The sequence below is a fragment of the Geotrypetes seraphini genome, chromosome 6 (genome assembly GCF_902459505.1).
Source record: "Geotrypetes seraphini chromosome 6, aGeoSer1.1, whole genome shotgun sequence".
NCBI lineage: Eukaryota > Metazoa > Chordata > Amphibia > Gymnophiona > Dermophiidae > Geotrypetes > Geotrypetes seraphini.
The window spans coordinates 12,469,650-12,486,990 of record NC_047089.1 but is presented as its reverse complement, the minus strand read 5'-3'; the positions used below and the strand labels follow the sequence as shown (position 1 = coordinate 12,486,990).

The 17,341-nt window shown below is 43.7% G+C and overlaps 1 protein-coding gene and 1 pseudogene across 3 annotated transcripts in view; one reads left to right on the top strand and one right to left on the bottom strand.

Moving 5' to 3' along the window:
- Nucleotides 1-17,341, bottom strand: part of FCHSD2 (FCH and double SH3 domains 2) — a 330,943-nt gene that overhangs the window by 91,878 nt on the left and 221,724 nt on the right. For all 3 annotated transcript variants that reach the window (XM_033947792.1, XM_033947791.1, XM_033947793.1), the window contains exons 9-10: nucleotides 16,695-16,817; nucleotides 11,417-11,512 (exon numbers count right to left, since the gene is read on the bottom strand). In XM_033947792.1, coding sequence (XP_033803683.1) covers nucleotides 11,417-11,512; nucleotides 16,695-16,817 — 219 coding nt within the window. The remainder of the gene's footprint in view (nucleotides 1-11,416; nucleotides 11,513-16,694; nucleotides 16,818-17,341) is intronic.
- LOC117362056 lies at nucleotides 243-713 on the top strand (annotated as a pseudogene).

Here is a 17,341-nt window from a genome sequence, read left to right as displayed (position 1 = left end):
TCTCTCCCCACCATTGAATGTCCTAAAAGAAAGATTTGCCATCTTCACCCCGCATGAGCGCTCTTTTCCGTTGCGGTTCTGTGAGCAGTTTTTAAACCCGTCGCTCTCCGGTCTCTCCCCACCATTGAATGTCCTAAAAGAAAGATTTGCCATCTTCACCCCGCATGAGCGCTCTTTTCCATTGCGGTTCTGTGAGCAGTTTTTAAACTCGTCGCTCTCTAGTCTCTCCCCGCCATTGGAAGATGAAAGAAACCATCATGAATCAAGAAAAATTGGCTAAACTTCAGCTCAAGTGCGCATTGGTGGCAAGGGTACTCCCCGTAGAAAGAAGAAGGTTGTCCACAGAACAGCTACAGCGGATGACAAGAAACTTCAGTTCTCCTTAAAGAAATTGGGTGTCAACAATATTTCTGGAATTGAAGAGGTCGATATGTTTACCAACCAGGGAACAGTCATCCACTTCAACAATCCTAAAGTGCAGGCTTCCCCTGGCTGCCAACACAGGGCATGCAGAGACAAAACCACTGACGGAGATGCTGCCAAGTATCTTGAACCAGTTCGGAGCTGACAGTCTGACCAGCTTGAGGAGACTGGCAGAAGCACTGCCCAAACAATCAGTGGATGGGAAAGCTCCACTTGCTACTGGGGATGATGATGACGTTGCAGATCTTGTTGAAAATTTTGATGAGGCGTCCAAAAATGAGGCAATCTGAATAAGCATATTAAGCTTGAAAACAGATGAAACTTGAAACCACTAAACCGAACTGCAGTTTTACATTGTGTGGTTCGTTTTGTTATGTGAATCTGTATTATTTCTGAGCTCATCGTTTCAGTCATTGCTTGTACAGAGAATCCATATAAACTTTGCAGTCTGATTAAACTGAACAAGTCTGGAACTAAAATTTGAAATAATAAATGAAATAAAGCATTAAAAAAAGAAAGATATTTTGAGCCAACACACTAAGCAGAAACGTCACATAGCTCTGCAAAAATGAACAAACAGGTCTCCATTTTAAAATGTGACATTGTCAGAGACCTACTGCACTGTGCATTTTCATTGCATGCCTTTTTCACACATAAACAAGACTTTTTATAGAAAGTCTATTTTTGGGCACAGAGATGTCTCACCGTGAGCATAATACTATTTCTAGTTGAAGAAGCAGTGCTTTCGGATCACAACAAAGTTACAATTTGCAACAACTAGTAGGAGAAAGGTTTCTTAACATAAAAAATAAAAATAAAAAAAGCAAATTTTTTTAAAGGCAGTTCCAAGTTCAAAAGCTGTACTTAAAAATCAATTACATGGCATTTAAAAATGGCTGGCAGCCAAGAGCACTCTGGGTCTCCCTCACACTCTGCCTCTCTTTGCTTGTTCCTTTTCACAGCTGGGTGCTTGACACGACATCCAGTTTTAATGGTAAGAGAAGGAAGAAGATGGAGGCTGAGTGACTAGCCATTTTTTTCAATGCTCTACAAATGATTTTTAAAAAGTAGTCGACTGTCGGAACTGGCTTGGGGGGAGGGAAGGATAAAAACCACCTGAGTTGTCTGCCCTTGTAATGGAAGGTCATAACTAAATGATAGTCTTTACACACAAAAGATATAGTGAAAGAATACTTTCTTAAAGATCTCGATCTGTTGCTCTTTTAGCCACAAAATGGTGGGGGATACAGGACAGTTTGTGAACAGCTGTGAGGTTCTCAGAAGGCTACCCAATCAAATGATACATCTATCAAAAGTAATATTCAAGCTATACCATTTTGGTCACATTGATTTTAGGACCCTATTCCCTGAAGAATGCAAGGACTCAAACTGCTGGATTCCCGCAGGAGATTGCCCAGCTGAGCTTTACTTCTTCACTTGCTCTTCTGCTGCAGAACCTTTTGCATGCTTTGTGAAGAGGGGCATCCAGTGTTTGCCACACTGGTTTTATAGGTAGTAGCATAGGAGACAGCTTTTCAAAATGATTGAGCGTGCTTGACTCACCACAAATTACCAAGTCCAATATAAAGGAAATTAAAGCATGGTGAATTGTGAACATAATAATAATAATAATTTTATTTTTTGTATACCGCCATACCCAGGGAGTTCTAGGCGGTTCACAACAAATAGATGAGTTACATACAGTGCAGTTGAAAAAGAAGTACATAACAAGTCAATCGAAGGGTCAAACTAGTTTACATTGACAATTTAAGTAAGGAAGGACTAATACAGAGCATATATGGTATTTACCGTAAAAGAGTTCAATAGAATTTGTGAGAAGGGGGAGCCAAGCAAATTGTAAGAGAGGAGGGGACAGGGATCGTTGGGAGGGGGGGGAGGAGGGGGAAAAAGTAAAGAAAGGTGGGCCGTGTTGAGGGGGGAAGAGGAGGATTTGGTCTGATGCAGAGGAGGGAATTCGATCTGTTTTCTAATGAGGAGAGGGGGAGCGTTAAGGCGGAAGAGGGGAGCATTAAGGATTTGGTCCATTGAAAAGTAGAGTTTTGAGCTCTTTTCTAAAGTGGAGGTATGAAGAGGCGTCAAGTATAATTTTGGCGAGCCATGAGTTTAGTTTGGCCGCTTGAAAAGAGAAGGTTTGTTCAAGGAATCTTTTAAGATGACATGCTTTCAGTGAGGGGAAAGCGAACATAGTTATTCTGCGGGAGCTCTTATTATTATAGTTCAGGTTGAAGTGGGGGTAAAGATAGTCAGGTGACATACCCCGTACGGTTTTGTAGCAGATACAAGAGAACTTAAATAGGACCCTGGATTCGAATGGCAGCCAGTGCAACTTGTGGTAGAAGGGGGATATGTGTTCCCATTTCTTTAGGCCGAAGATAAGGCGGATGGCGGTGTTTTGGACCAATCTCAGCTTTTTGGTGACTTTCTTGAAGGCGCCTAGATAAATGATGTTACAGTAGTCCAGGACGCTAAGAATAGAAGCTTGGACCAGCAGACTAAAGGAGGTTTCGTTAAAGTATTTTTTAATGGTGCGGAGTTTCCAGAGTATCGAGATGCATTTTTTAAACACTAGGTCAGTATGTTTCTCTAGTGAGAGATGTTTGTCTAAGGTGACTCCTAGAATTTTTAAGGATTGCTCGATACAGTAGTCTAGGCCATTGATATGTATCGCAGTTTCCTTGATTTTGTCGTTTGGGGATGCTAAGAAGAATTTAGTTTTTTCTGGGTTTAGCTTTAGCCTAAACGCTGTCATCCAAAGTTCGATCTGATTTAAGGTGAGAGATAGCAAGTTGAGTAGCTCTGAGGTAAGGTAGGAGAGCGGAATGATTATGGTGATGTCATCTGCATAGATGAAGAATTTGAGATTCAAACTCTGCAGGAGGTTTCCTAGGGAGGCAAGGTAGATGTTAAATAGGGTGGGGGACAAGGGGGAGCCTTGTGGGACCCCACAGGGGTTGACCCAGCTGTAAGAGGTAGTGTCGTCCTTGAACACCTTGTAGGTTCTTGTTGTCAGGAATTCGTGGAACCAGTTGAGAACATGACCTGAGATTCCAATAGATGTTAGGCAGTCTAGTAGAGTGGCGTGGTCAACCAAGTCAAATGCGCTACTCAGATCGAGTTGCAATATAAGAGCGCTTGAGCCTTGGCTGAATAGTTGATGAAGGTAATCAAGCAGAGAGGCTAAAATTTTTTCAGTACTGTGGCCTGATCGGAAACCGGATTGATTGTCATGTAAGATATTGTGTTTTTCTAAGTATGTGGTGAGTTTGGTGTTTACTATCCCTTCTGCTATTTTGGTGACCAGAGGGATATTGGCGATTGGTCTAAAGTTGGATGCATTGTTAGATGGCTCTTTAGTGTTTTTCTTAATTGGCAAAATCATAATGTGCCCTTGTTCAACTGGGAACTTCCCAGAGGTTAGTAGAGAGTTGATCCAAGCCAGCATTTTGGCCTTAAAAAAGACAGGGGCTGATTTCATGACATTAGGGGGGCAGGTTTCTAGTCTGCAGTAGGAATTGGCATACTTATTGTAGTATTTACTGAAAGTTTGCCAGTCTATGGGTGAGAATGTGTTCCAGAATAGATCGGCTCTAGAATTGTCTAAATCTAGAAGAATGGGGTAACACCAGTGGGGTTTTGTTGGGTCAGTGAGGGAGGACCTTAGTTTTTGAATTTTGGAGATGAAGAAGTCCGCCATGCAGTTTGCAGTTAGGGAGGGCTCTTCGGGTGTATCGATAAATGTTTCTATATTGTATAGATCATTTACCAGCTTAAAAAGGTTGCTACTGTTGATTGAGATGTCGCCGATTTTGAGGGCATAGAAGTTTTTATGTTTTTCTTTGGTCTGAGTTTTGTAGATTTTTAATTTTTGTCTCCAAGCAATTCTGTGCTCTTGTGCCCCTGATTTTAGCCAAAGGCTATTTTCTTAGGTCTCTCTTTAGCAATAGCAGTTCCATGTCAAACCAGCCCTCTAGGTTTTTAAGTCTCTTTCTGCGGGTTTTAATGGGAGCCATTTTATTTAGGATATTGGTGCTATCATTAATCCAGGAGTTCATGAATTGATCGGTTTGTATGTTTTGATCTGATATGATCTCATAGTGAGACCAGAATTCTACGGGATTTATTTTACCTCTGCTAGTATGGAATTTTTTATTTCTCGTTTTTGGGTTATTATTATTTGTTGGGCTTGTGGTTTTTAGTTGGCAATCGAGTTCAAAATTGCAGAGGCTGTGATCCGACCATAGAGAGTCGGTCCAGTGTTCTTGTTTCCAGAATATTTTGGGGTTAGGTAGCTCTCTTGAGGAGAAAGTGGCTAAATCTAATTGATGGCCTCTTTGGTGGGTTTTAATTGGTGGAGGTTTGAGGTACCCTAGTGAAGAGATGAGTGACCAGAGTTCTATGGTTTCAGATTGGTCTATTTTTTCCAGGTGGATATTGATATCTCCACAAAGTAGGTTGTAGAGAGTTGATAGAGAGTTAGTTAGTAAAAATTCGGAGAAGTCATCCTTGGCAAGGTTCCATTTTTTTGGAGGAATGTAAAACAGAGTTATTGTTAGTGCGGCCGCTAGGGATTTGGACGATAGTGAGAGTGAAAGAATTTCTAGGTTTGGAGTGGATTTTGAGCTTAGAATAGAGCAGTGTAGGTTGTCTTTGAAGATTATGGCTAGGCCTCCCCCCCTGCCCCAAGTTCTAGCCAGCGATAAAATTTTGAAGCCTGGGGGAAGGCAGTCTTGGATAATAATATCGTTATCGGATAGTAGCCATGTTTCTGTAAATAGAGCGAAGTCAGGGTTGGTTTCTTTCAGCCAGTCCTTAATAAGTAAGGCCTTGTTTCTCATAGATCTTATATTTAGGTAAAAGCCATGTAGGTTCTGGTAGTTGGCCGGATCAATTGGATAGATGTGTGAGTAAGTTAATTTTTTTAGTGATCGTTGTTTTTTTATGTATGGTTTGGTCGGTCTGGGTAGGGGTGGTAGAACTGGTATTGGGAAGGGGCCTGCATCAGAGTAGTCATATAAGGTGTGGTGAGAGATTGTAGGGGTGCTAGTTTTAACCGCACGGAATGTGGGATTAAGGACAGGGATAGGGGTTAGGGTGAGAGAGTTGATTAGGCAAATTCTGAACCAGATCAGATAGAGTAGGAATAGTGGTAGCCACGGTTGGGAGTTGGGGTGGGCCATGATGCAGATTTTATGTAAGAAGTTGGGAGGAGAGGAACACCGTCCAGCAGACGTAGGGTTGGGGTGACAAAAAACTGTCTAGTCGAAGGGGGATGAATGGCTAGAGATACCTTGGAAATGATAGGCAGTCTGACAAAGATGGTTACTTATTGTCTAGAGGTTCAGTTAGTTCTGTCTTGGGATCAGAAGTTGTGGACGCTTCACGTCCCGGCGCTTCACGACTGACCAGGCGGTCTTTAAATGAACAACACAGCAGGTGGTGCCACACAGGGAGGACTTGTTGGTGAAATAAATTCTGGTGGCATCAATCTCTTTTCCTCCACAACCACAACTCATCCCCATAGTTTACCATCCTATTCCCAGCCCACCTATTGACTTTGGTTCCGGGGAAGATGGCGGAAGCGCTGATAAAAGACAGCATCGAAGAGCATCTGGAAAGAAATAAACTGATGAAAACATTCTGCAAGGGAAGATCATGCCTAACAAACTTATTGCACTTCTTCGAAGGAATTAACAAACAAATGGACAAAGGAGACCCCATAGACATCGAATACTTGGATTTCCAAAAAGCCTTTGACAAGGTACCCCATGAACATCTACTACTGCAACTGAAGAACCATGGGGTGGAAGGAGACGTACATAGATGGATCACAAATTGGTTGGTGCGTAGGAAGCAAAGGGTAGGAGTAAAGGGCCAATACTCTGCCTGGAGGAGGGTCATGGGTGGTGTTCCGCAGGGGTCCGTACTCAAGCCACTGCTGTTCAATGTATTTATAAATGATCTAGAAACAGGGATGAAGTGCGAAGTAATAAAATTTGCAGATGACACCAAACTATTTAGTTCTGTGACTAAAGAGGACTGTGAGGAACTACAAAGGGACCTAAACAAGTTAGAAGAGTGGGTGATGAGATGGCAGATGAAGTTTAATGTAGAGAAATGTAAAGCCTTGCATGTAGGGAACAGAAACCCAAAGTACAGTTAAACGATGGGAGGGCTGGTAATGGGTGAAAGTACCCAAAAAAAGGACTTGGGGGTAATAGTGGACAACACAATGAAGCCGTCGGCACAATGCGCAGCGGCCTCTAAGAAGGCGAATAGAATGCTAGGTATTATCAAGAAAGGCATTACAACCAGATCGAAAGAGGCCATCCTGCCATTGTACCGGATGATGGTGCGCCCGCATCTGGAGTGCTGCGTCCAATATTGGTTGCCATACCTTAAGAAGGATATGGCGATACTCGAGAGGGTTCAGAAAAGAGCGACGCAACTGATAAAAGGTATGGAAAACTTTTCATATGATGAAAGATTAGAGAAACTGGGGCTATTTTCCCTGGAAAACGGAGGCTTAGAGGGGACATGATAGAGACTTACAAGATCATGAAGGGCATAGAGAAAGTGGAGAGGACAGGTTCTTCAAACCTTCAAAAACTACAAGAACGAGAGGGCATTCGGAAAAATTAAGAGGGGACAGATTCAGAACCAATGCTAGGAAGTTCTTCTTCACCCAAAGACTGGTGGATGCCTGGAATGCGCTTCTAGAAGGTGTGATAGAACAGGGTACGGTATCGGGGTTCAAGAAGGGATTGGATGAATTCCTGAAGAAAAAAGGGATAGAAGATTATAGATAGAGGATCACTATACAGGTCCTGGACCTGATGGACCGCCGCATGAGTGGACTGCTGGGCAAGATGGACCTCTGGTCTGACCCAGCAGAGGCACTGCTTATGTTCTTATGTACTGTACACCACACTCATAAGAATAGCCTTACTGGGTCAGACCAATGGTCCATCTAGCTCAGTAGCCCATCGTCACAAGTACCTGGCAAAAAACCAAATAATAGCAACATTCCATGTTACTGATCCAGGGCAAGCAGTGGCTTCTCCCATGTCTGTCTCAACACCTTTGGAGCTGTTTCCTCTGCTGGGTTCCGCGCCTCCTCTGACATCAGAGGAGGAGCGGGACCGCGGAAGAGGAAACAGCTCCGAAGCTGTTTGCAAACATCGCTAACACTGCGATCTTCTGTGCAGGCTGCCCTTCAAAGGTAAACGGTGCGGGAAGGCCAGGGGGGAAGCCGGACACCAGTGGGAGGCCAGGGGGAACTCGCAGGCCTTCTGGGGTTGGGGGGGGAGCAGTCCTTCGGTGTGGGGAGTGGGACAGGCAGGCAGGCCTTCAGGGGGGGGGAAAGGCCTTTAGGGGGAAACAAGCAGGCAGCCTTCGGGGGGGGACAAGCCTTCAAGAGGGGGGACAAGACTTCAAAGGGGGGGGGACAAGCCTTCAAAAGGGGAGACAGGCCTTCAAGGGGGAGATAGGCCTTCAAAGGGGGGAGACAGGCCTTCAGGGGGGGACAGGCCTTCAATGGGGGACAAGCCTTCAAGGGGGAAACAGGCCTTCGGGGGGAGGGGACAGGCCTTTAGGGGGAACAGGCAGGCCTTCAAGGGGGTAGACAAGCAGGCCTTCAGGGGTGGGATGCAGGCCTTTAAGGGGGGGACAAGCCTTCAAGGGGGAGAGACAGGCCTTCAAGAGGGAGAGACAGGCCTTCAAGGGGGAGAGACAGGCCTTCAAGGGGGAGAGACAGGCCTTCAAGGGGGAGAGACAGGCCTTCAAGGGGGAGAGACAGGCCTTCAAGAGGGAGAGACAGGCCTTCAAGGGGGAGAGACAGGCCTTCAAGGGGGAGAGACAGGCCTTCAGGAGTGGGACAGACCTTTAAGGGAGGGGGCCCTGGTGTAGAAGTACATGGAGGGAGGGAAGGGGGGGTTCAAATTAACATGCATATACTGGACTTTGGAAGTGGGATAGAGATACTGGATAGGAGGGTAGTTGAGAAAAGAAAGGGATAGATGGTGGACCCTAGAGTGGGGGGGAAGGAGGGAGAGATGCTGGATGAAAAGGTAGTTATGAAAAGGTGGATCTGTGGAGGGAGACAAAAAAAAGGAAAGATGCCAGAGGACAGAGATGGCAGGTGGATGGTTAGCACAGAGAAAGAAGAAAGAAGGAGACCCTGGCAAGCAAGTTATCAGAAGACAACCAGAGCCTGGGATCAACAAGATTTGAATAATGACCAGACAACAAAAGGTAGGAAAAATAATTTTATTTTCTGTTTTGTGATTACAATTGTCAGATTTGAAATGTGTATCCTGCCAGAGCTGGTGTTAGACCGCAAACGTGAGCTAGGATTTAACAGAGAGAGGAAAAATCTTTTTTGATTGTTGATTTTGTTTACACCACAGCGCCAGTGTGGTTAGGAGAAGGCAAAGGGGGTGAAGAGGCTATAAAATAAACCCACCAGGATGTTTGGAAAAAAACCCACCCAATTGGGAAGGAAAATCGAATCAAATCAAATCGAAAAACCAATTCAATAGGCTGAATCAAATCAAAATTTTTTTTCTTGAATCAGGCAGCACTAGTGAACGGAGACTACTTTCACCATCTGTTGTAACTTGTGGGTAAGTGAATAAAAACAATCCACTTGCTTGTTCACCTTGTCATACTATTGCCGGAGGCAGGCTGCTTTTCTATGGCCCACCCTGTATTTTTCAAAATTTATATCCCCACCTTCCTGGCAAGGAACATATTCCTACTCCCACTTCCCAGAACTCACAGACTGAACTACTATAGAAATTCCACATCCAGAAAGGCCCTATGAGCTCCTCCTTTACCTGCATGCACAAACCTTGGAAGCTCAGCAATCAGTTTCTTTACAATATCTAGGGCAACATTTCCTTGATCTCAGGCTGAAAATCCCAAAGATCACATGCTGAGAAGGAAATCGGTGAGCCTAAAGATGTACATTCATATCAGTCCACTGTGTGCCGTCCACCTGTTAAAGCTCTAGTGGTTACAGAGTAAGTGCTTAACTTGGAAGCCGAGTTAGCACTGATTCTAGTATCTTCTGCAAAAATGGAAATTGGCACCACTTTTAGTAGTAACAACTTTGGCAAAATGCCCCCTCCTTTATTAGTAATGACATCCTTCTTGTTTGGTGCCATAGATTCATGCTCGAGTCCTAGTGACTTGATGAGTTATAGATCTAAAAAGAGATCAATTTTGTGCTAGTCCTGTAAGGTCCTCCAGCATCATCCCCATGATTGTTTTCAACGTGTCCAACCATCTGATTGCAGTTCGCCCTCTTCATCTAGTTTTGTCAATCTTCTCAAACATAAAGACCTTCTCCAATGATCTCTCTTTTTTGACAGTGTGTCCAAAATAAGAGACAGTCGTAACTTCATCATTTGGGCTTTGAATGACATAGCCAGTTTGATCTCTTCCAGAATTGATTTGTTAGCTCTTCAGGCGGTCCATGGACCACATAAAAACCTTCTCCAGCACCAAAGCTCAAATGGCGGGCCTTCCCCTTCCTGGTGCATTCTGGGATGCACCAGGGAGGGGCCTAAGGCCTTGATTAGCTGAGGGGCCTTAGGCGCCTGGGCCAACCGGATTCTTAGGCCTCCTTACCATTGCATTCTGAGATGCACTGGGAGTGGCCTAAGACTGCCTCACCTTTGGCCTCACCTTAGGGATCTGGCCACACAGAATTTTAGGGCACTCCCAGTGCATCCCAGAATATAGTGGGAAGGAAGCCTAAGACTCCGGTTGGCCCAGGTGCCTAAAACCCCTTCTATGGGAGGGGCCTTAAGTGCCTGGGCCAATCAAGGCCTTAGGCCCCTCCCTGGTGCATTCCGGTAGGCCTTCTACAAAAAAATACGGGGGAGGGTGCAGGTGGGTTTCGGGAGGGGTGGGTGGTGACGGCAGCAAGGATTAGGTATCCCTCCTGGTGGGGATGTTAGCAGGGAGGGAGGGGGTGCTGGCAGGAGGGAGTAGGCATCTCTCCTGCTGGCTGATTTGTGCTGGCTGGAGAATTTCCCCATTAGCTGAGCGGCAGGAACTCCCCAAAGCCGCGATTCTGTAACTGGTGCCCAGAACTTGGGTGTCGGTTATAGAAATGCGGCTTTGGGGAATCCCTGACGCTCAGTTGATGGGGAATTTCCCTGCCACGATTGGCTGCTGCGGTCTAGGCAAAGACAGGTGGCTGAACTGTAGGCCAGGGTTTCCCAGGCCTACCTTTCAGCTGCCTATCTTGGCATGATTTGTGGCTGGGTAGCCGCTTTAGATCGCCTAATGCCACTTCAGGGGTTGGCCATGCCTTCTTTGGCGTTCCGTGATTCCAGTGGCCATATCAGACGCCTGTTATTTAGGCATCGGTAGGCGCTTCAAGCCTACCTTTTCTAACCATTGGCAGGGTGCCTAAATTTAGGTTCTGACTATAGAATTTCTCCCTAAATATTTATATTTGATGAGGAGATTTGGAACAAGTTTGGTTGAGTATCCTCACCTACTTTATTGATAATATGTGGTTTTATAACTGTTTTTGAATCGTGTTATAAAATATGCACACATGAACAAACTAGACCATTTATGGGAGCTTGTAGAATATTGACTAAAAATGTTCATTGGGGGTGGGTGGGTGGGGTGGGGATGGGGGGTTCTCTCTGTGTGGGGGGGTGGGGTTCGATCGTGGGGGACATCAGAGTCCAGTCCTCCGCGGATATGGTTGGGTGACATAATATAACATGTTTTTTTTCCTGCTGTTGTACTTCCTGTTGTTATTGCATAATAAAACAGATTTGAACATAAAACAAGATAAAAATCAGAGCACTCCTTTATAAAATTATAGAAATCACAGTCTAATACAAAAATAAAATCTAATGAATGTCGACACTGAATGGACTATTATCACAATTATTACAAAACTTTAGTGTTGTGAGTGCTATTTACATAGCTGATAAAATGCTTTTACCGTATCACTGTCACTAGGCTGGAACTGGAACGGTTGTGCTTTGTGAAATACTGAGTTTTCTTGAACAAACATCTGAAGATTATAATCCTGTACCACCTGAAAAAAGAACAAATTACAGCTAAGAGGCAGAAAAGGTTACCTAGGCACAGTACTCGGTTTTGCAAAAATAGAAGCACGGAGAAACAGAAAATGACAGAGGTACTTAAAAACTATCTTGTCTACCCAATTTAGGGGCCCTTTTACGAAACCATGGTAAAATTTGTAGGTACTGCTGCTTAACACAGAATTTTACAGCAGGGTAACTGCAAACTTAGCTTTACAACTATTAAGGCTGTTCCTACTTTTTTTTTTTTTTAAATTGTAGGTCATGAGTTAACATTCAAATTAACCTTTAAATTGTAAGTACTACTTCTCCCTGGCCATTTGGACCAAAGCAGCTTTAAGGAAAGTAAACTGTTTCAAAAACATTTAAAATATTTAAAAAGTATTTATAATTTAAAGGCTAATGACAAAGTGGGTGTTTAAAATTTAGAGCAGTGAGAGATATTGAGCTCTAAGCAGCACCACTGAAGCCTGATGAAATACTTTAAAAGTGCAAGTCTGTTGTTATATCCCGAGGATTTTTGAATGACATATCTAAAGTAAACTTTGGGATTAAGTTTGATGTGCAATTTAAGTTGACCAAACATTCATATTAAGGCATTAAGAGCCTGATTCTATAAATGACACCCATATTGTAATTGTCACTCAGCGCAGCTGTCAATCAACCACTAGGGGCAATTTATAGAATCCCACCTAGTGGTTCCTAGGCGTGCTTAGATGTTGCCACAGGCATCCTGGAGGTAGGCCAGGTTTTAGGTGGTCTAATTTACTGGTGCCTAACTTAGACACCTAAGTCAACCACACCTATTCTCCATCCCTAACCATGCCTACTTTTTAGGTATTGATAGGCGCAGCGTGGAATTCCATGCCTAAAATTATTCAATTAACTTCAATGGAGTGTTCAATTAGCATGCCATTTAAACTAATTGATTTAATTTAGGGTAGGTGTCACTAGATGGCCTCAATTCGGCACCTAAGGTGCTATTTATAGAATCAGACCCTAAGAAGCTGATTCTTTAAGTGGTGCCTACCAATCAGGGATACTGGCACCTAGCAAAGACTCTAGGCGCTGGAAATGTAGGCCAGGGTTTTACAAGCTTACATTTCTGGTGCCTAGAGTCCTTGCAAAATCATGTCTAGTGTCGTGTAGTGATGCTGTAGTCTAGCGCTGTCCTCTAAACATGCCCACTTTCAGGTTTCAATGTGACTAGGCGATGCTAGGCACCATGGAACTAAGCGCCAGTCCCGGAAGCCACCTAGTGTCACCTAATTATTTTTACGAGGTTTTAATAGGTTTTTAGTGGCGTGACCAATCATCTCGCCACTAAGAACCAATTAAAACCTTTAAGTTAATTGCCAGTAGGCACGATCTAGGCACCTGCTGGTGACTTTCGGTGGCTTTTCGAGAATCCGGTCCTTACTGCATTATTTAGGAGGCAGTAAGTGGTCCCATGTGAACTTTGTACTAGGCAGTTAGAGTGAGATAAGTGCAGTGAATTAGCTGCCAAACACCTTCTAAGTTCACTCTTCATCCATGCCACGCCCTGACACAAAAACCCCTTAATGCCCAATTTACCACACCCTAACTTCGAGAATGCTAAAAAGAGCTTTAAAGTGGTTCTGTGTTAGCAGTTAACGCCACATACACCAGGTGCTGTGATTAACACTGTTTAGTAAATGGCCCCCTTACTTCCTTCGATATATCATCAACCCTATTTGATTTCTGACTTTTCCTCTACTTATCTACAACTAAGTTTTTCACATGCTTTCTTGAATTTTGTTATTGTTTTTTGTGAATTTATCATCCTTGCCATCCAAACATGGTTTGCAATTTAATAACTAGCAATCTGATTTTACAACTTTTCAACAGGACTTTGGCTTTAATACAAATAAAAAAAATCTTTAAATTATCTGTATACAAACGCCTTAAGTAAAAAAAAAAAAAAAGATTGGATATTTATACTATATGGCAGTAAATGAAGAGTTATACATAATAAGCATCTGAAACCTTGTGGAAGCAGGACAACCAATGAGATACCATGACAAAGGTACAAATTATATTGAAATGACAGCACTGATCAAATCTGTGGCGAGGTGACATAGAAAGATTAGGTTCTTACCTTGGTAATCTTGTTTCTTGTAGATGTGTCTGTTGGTCCAAAATGCTAGGGTCTTGTATCTGAACTAGCAAGTTGCTTGCAGAAAACTGTCAATCATGTTTTCCAACTCCTCCTCTTTCCCAGAGAGCTTATCCTGCCCACTCAGGGCCAGATTTTCAAACCAAAAACATGCATTTAATGTGCTCATTAAATAGATTCCAGCTGATTTAGCGTGCATATATTTTAGCAGTGGATTTTCAAAACAGCTTAGGAAGGTCTTTTCTGAGTTTTCCAGCAGTCTCCGATGCTGCCATGCAAATGTAATACAACCAGGTCATTAATATTGAAATGATCACTTCGAGCAATTCTATATAATTGCCGAGTGATTCTCTAACCTCGGCCAGCTGGTCCACCTCTTCAAAATGGTAGGTCTTCTCCTCCACAGTTGGTCCAAATTGTTTAAAGCCCTTCCTATAAGAGGGGCCTTATGCGTCTGGGCCAATCAGAGCCATAGGCTCCTCTACGGTGTATCTGGGGAGGGGCCTAAGGCTCTGATTGGCTCAGGTTATTTAAAGCCCCTCCCATAGGAGGGTCTTCCCTTCCCCGGTGCATCCTATGGGAGAGGCCTTAAACAACATGAGCCAATCAGAGCCTCAGACCCCTCCCCGGTGCTTCCCAGGATGAACCGGAGAGGGAAAGACCCACTATTTTGAAGAGGCAAGCCAGCAGGCCTGTGGGAGTAGGCATCCCTCCATCCAGCCATCTATGTAAGGTAAAGGGGAGAGGGCAGGGATCACCTGAGGCACAGGGTAGTGGGCTGTTGCTTGGTGGTGGGAGAGCATGAGCATCTCTCCAGCTGACGAGGGGGTGTTGGGGGGGCTGTTGCTTGGCAGCGGGAGAGTGTGGGAATTTCTCCCGGTGCTGAGGGGGTGTTGGTGCTGAGGGTGTTTGTTGCTTGGCAGCAGGAGAGTGGGAATCTCTTCTGCAGTTGGGTGGAGAATTGCTCGACTTTGGCGGTTCGGTTTGTTGTTGGTTGGGAATGGGCATCTCTTCCGCTGCATGGGGGGCTGTTGCTTGGCGGCGGGAGAGTGTGGGCATCTCTCCCACTGCTGAGGGGGTGTTGGGGTAGCAGGAGAGCGGGCATCTTTTCTACAGTTGGGTGGAGGATTGCTAGACTTTGGCGGCTCGGTTTGTTGTTGGTTGTGGGGTTTTTTTTGTGTGTTTATTCTGCACATGTGCCCATTGCTATCACCAGCGATCACCATCTTCACCACACATTTGCACTCCTGTTGAGATGGCGCCTGGATCAACCAGTCGTCCAAGTAAGGATGGACCTGGACACCCTGCCTGTGGAAAAAAGCCGTTACAACTACGATCACTTTTCTGAAAGCACAGGGAGCTGTTGCGAGTCCAAAGGGAAGAGCCATAAACTGGAAATGTTGCAGAACATGGAAACACAGAAACCTGTGATGTTCAGGGAAGATTAGAATATGGAGATAAGCCTCTGTGAGATCCAAGGACGCTAGAATCTCTCTAGGAGAGACAGCAGCTATGACAGTGCGAATGGTTTCCATTTGGAAATGAGGAATCTGCAAGAAGTGACTTGACTGATCTGAGTTCCAGAATGGGTCTCCAGTCCTCTGAGCCTTTCTTGCCTAAGCCCAATTCAGGTTCTGGAACGGGTTCTATGGCTCAGATGTCCAGGAGACACTGTAGGTTAGCGTGGACCTTTGACTTCTTCTCTTGCTGATCTGTTGGTGAGTCCAGAAACAAATCTGGAGGCAGGCAAAAGAAATCTATTTTGTGCTCCTCCTGAATGATGTCCAGCACTCTGTGATTTGAGGATATGCGAGGATTAGATTAGATTAGATAAAGCTTAGTCATAGCTTTAGAGAGCCTGAAAGAGCTTTCTGGGGTATCCTATTGTTCCATAACAGACCAAGAAGATAGAAAAAAGGAGGACAGCACATTAGAACAGTCCATGACAGAACACTAAAGTTGGTAGCAGGAGGGGTGGCTCAGTCCCTCCTGCTCCTTAGGCCTCCAGCACAGTCTTCGGGAGCAGGAGGAACTGCAAAATCCTCCTGCTCCTGTTCTTGATTCAATGCCGGCCTTAGGACCCACCCCGGTACATCATGCCCCAAGTTTAGGAAACAAGAAGTAGTCAACAGGGGCCAAAGTCAGGAGAGTAAAGAGGCTGGAGAAGAACTGTCATCGTGTTTTTGTGCAAAATTCACAAATTTTGACACATTCAAAACATCTTCCACAACTCATAACATGTTCACCATAAGCCACTTTCAACATATCATAAGTTTCTGTAGCGGTCTTACCCAATTTAAAACAGAACTTTATGCTGTAGCGCTATTCATTGAGGTCGCACATGATAAAAAATAGCCGATCATGAAAACACACTTTCACATAAACTGCAGTGGTTGGAGATGAAAACAGATATCAACAAACGGAAAATAGGAGGTTACCTGTGATGTTTAAAGCTACTCAACGCTGCCTAGCACATCTCAAAAGAACTTCCCATTGGTGCGCAATTCTAACTATCCTGGAACTTTTTGAACAGACCTTGTATATTCAGTTTTAAAAAACTTTTTAAAAAAAACAGCTTTATTTGTTGATGCTTTTTATGAGTAAATCAGAAGCAGTGATTAAAAAAATGAAGTGCATAACAGATAAGAGGTAAATGCTGTTTTACAAATTTTCTATAATGGTTTGTTTTTATGTTATACTTTTGTATGTATTCTGTAACCCTCTTAGGTATAGGAGGGCTATAAGCTTTTAAAATAAATAAATAAACACTCAGTTAATTTGAAGACTTGTCTACCATTTTCCTAAAAGTGATAAAATCTACTGTTCTCTGAATCAATTTGGGAAAGGAATTTCAAAGATTTATTTTGACCACTTTGATCAGCTTGTCCCATTTGACATGCAACTGTATTGTCCCAGACAAAAATTTAAATATAAAACACAATGCTGCCCATTCATATAAATATATTGCTAAATTAGGATTATAACATTTGCAGTTGAGTGACTACTTTAGCATTAAGTAATTTGGTAAAACATCTTACCTTGTTTGAAGTTTCCAATAAAAACTGAAACGTGTTCTGTACATTTTGGCATGACTCCAGCTCAGTACTGCAGAATGCCAACAAGTAATCTTTAAGATGGTCATACACATTGCCATCAAGAGCCTGTGGATGGGAAGAAGGAAGTACATGAGCACTGAAAGATTAGGTTCTTACCTAAATAATCTTCTTTCTGTTAATATACACATGAGTCTGTACGTTAGGATATCAATCTGTGTTTACGAATTGATGCAGAAGGATGTCAATCACATCTTTCAGTTCCTCCTCCTCCACCAGTGGAGTATAGTGCCCTCTTCAGTTTGTACCAAACCAATTGATCTCCATAGTAAGTGAAGAAAAGAGAAGGAGGGGCATGGGGAACTTCCCCGGAGATGATATACATTTCTACTGTGCAACCCATGAAAAAGAACAATATTTGCATGAACTTGCAACACAGATGTATCAATGAACCAACCTGCTGTGTGCAATTAGCACTAACACATAAGGAGCTCCAAAGCTCAACAAACTCATTAGTAATTTATTCACACATGTTCATCCAACTGTCAGGAGAAGAACTCCAGTTCTGGACTATAGAGTTGTTTGAGGCAGCAAGCAGGCAAATTACAAAACTCACAGGGCGGGCCATACAG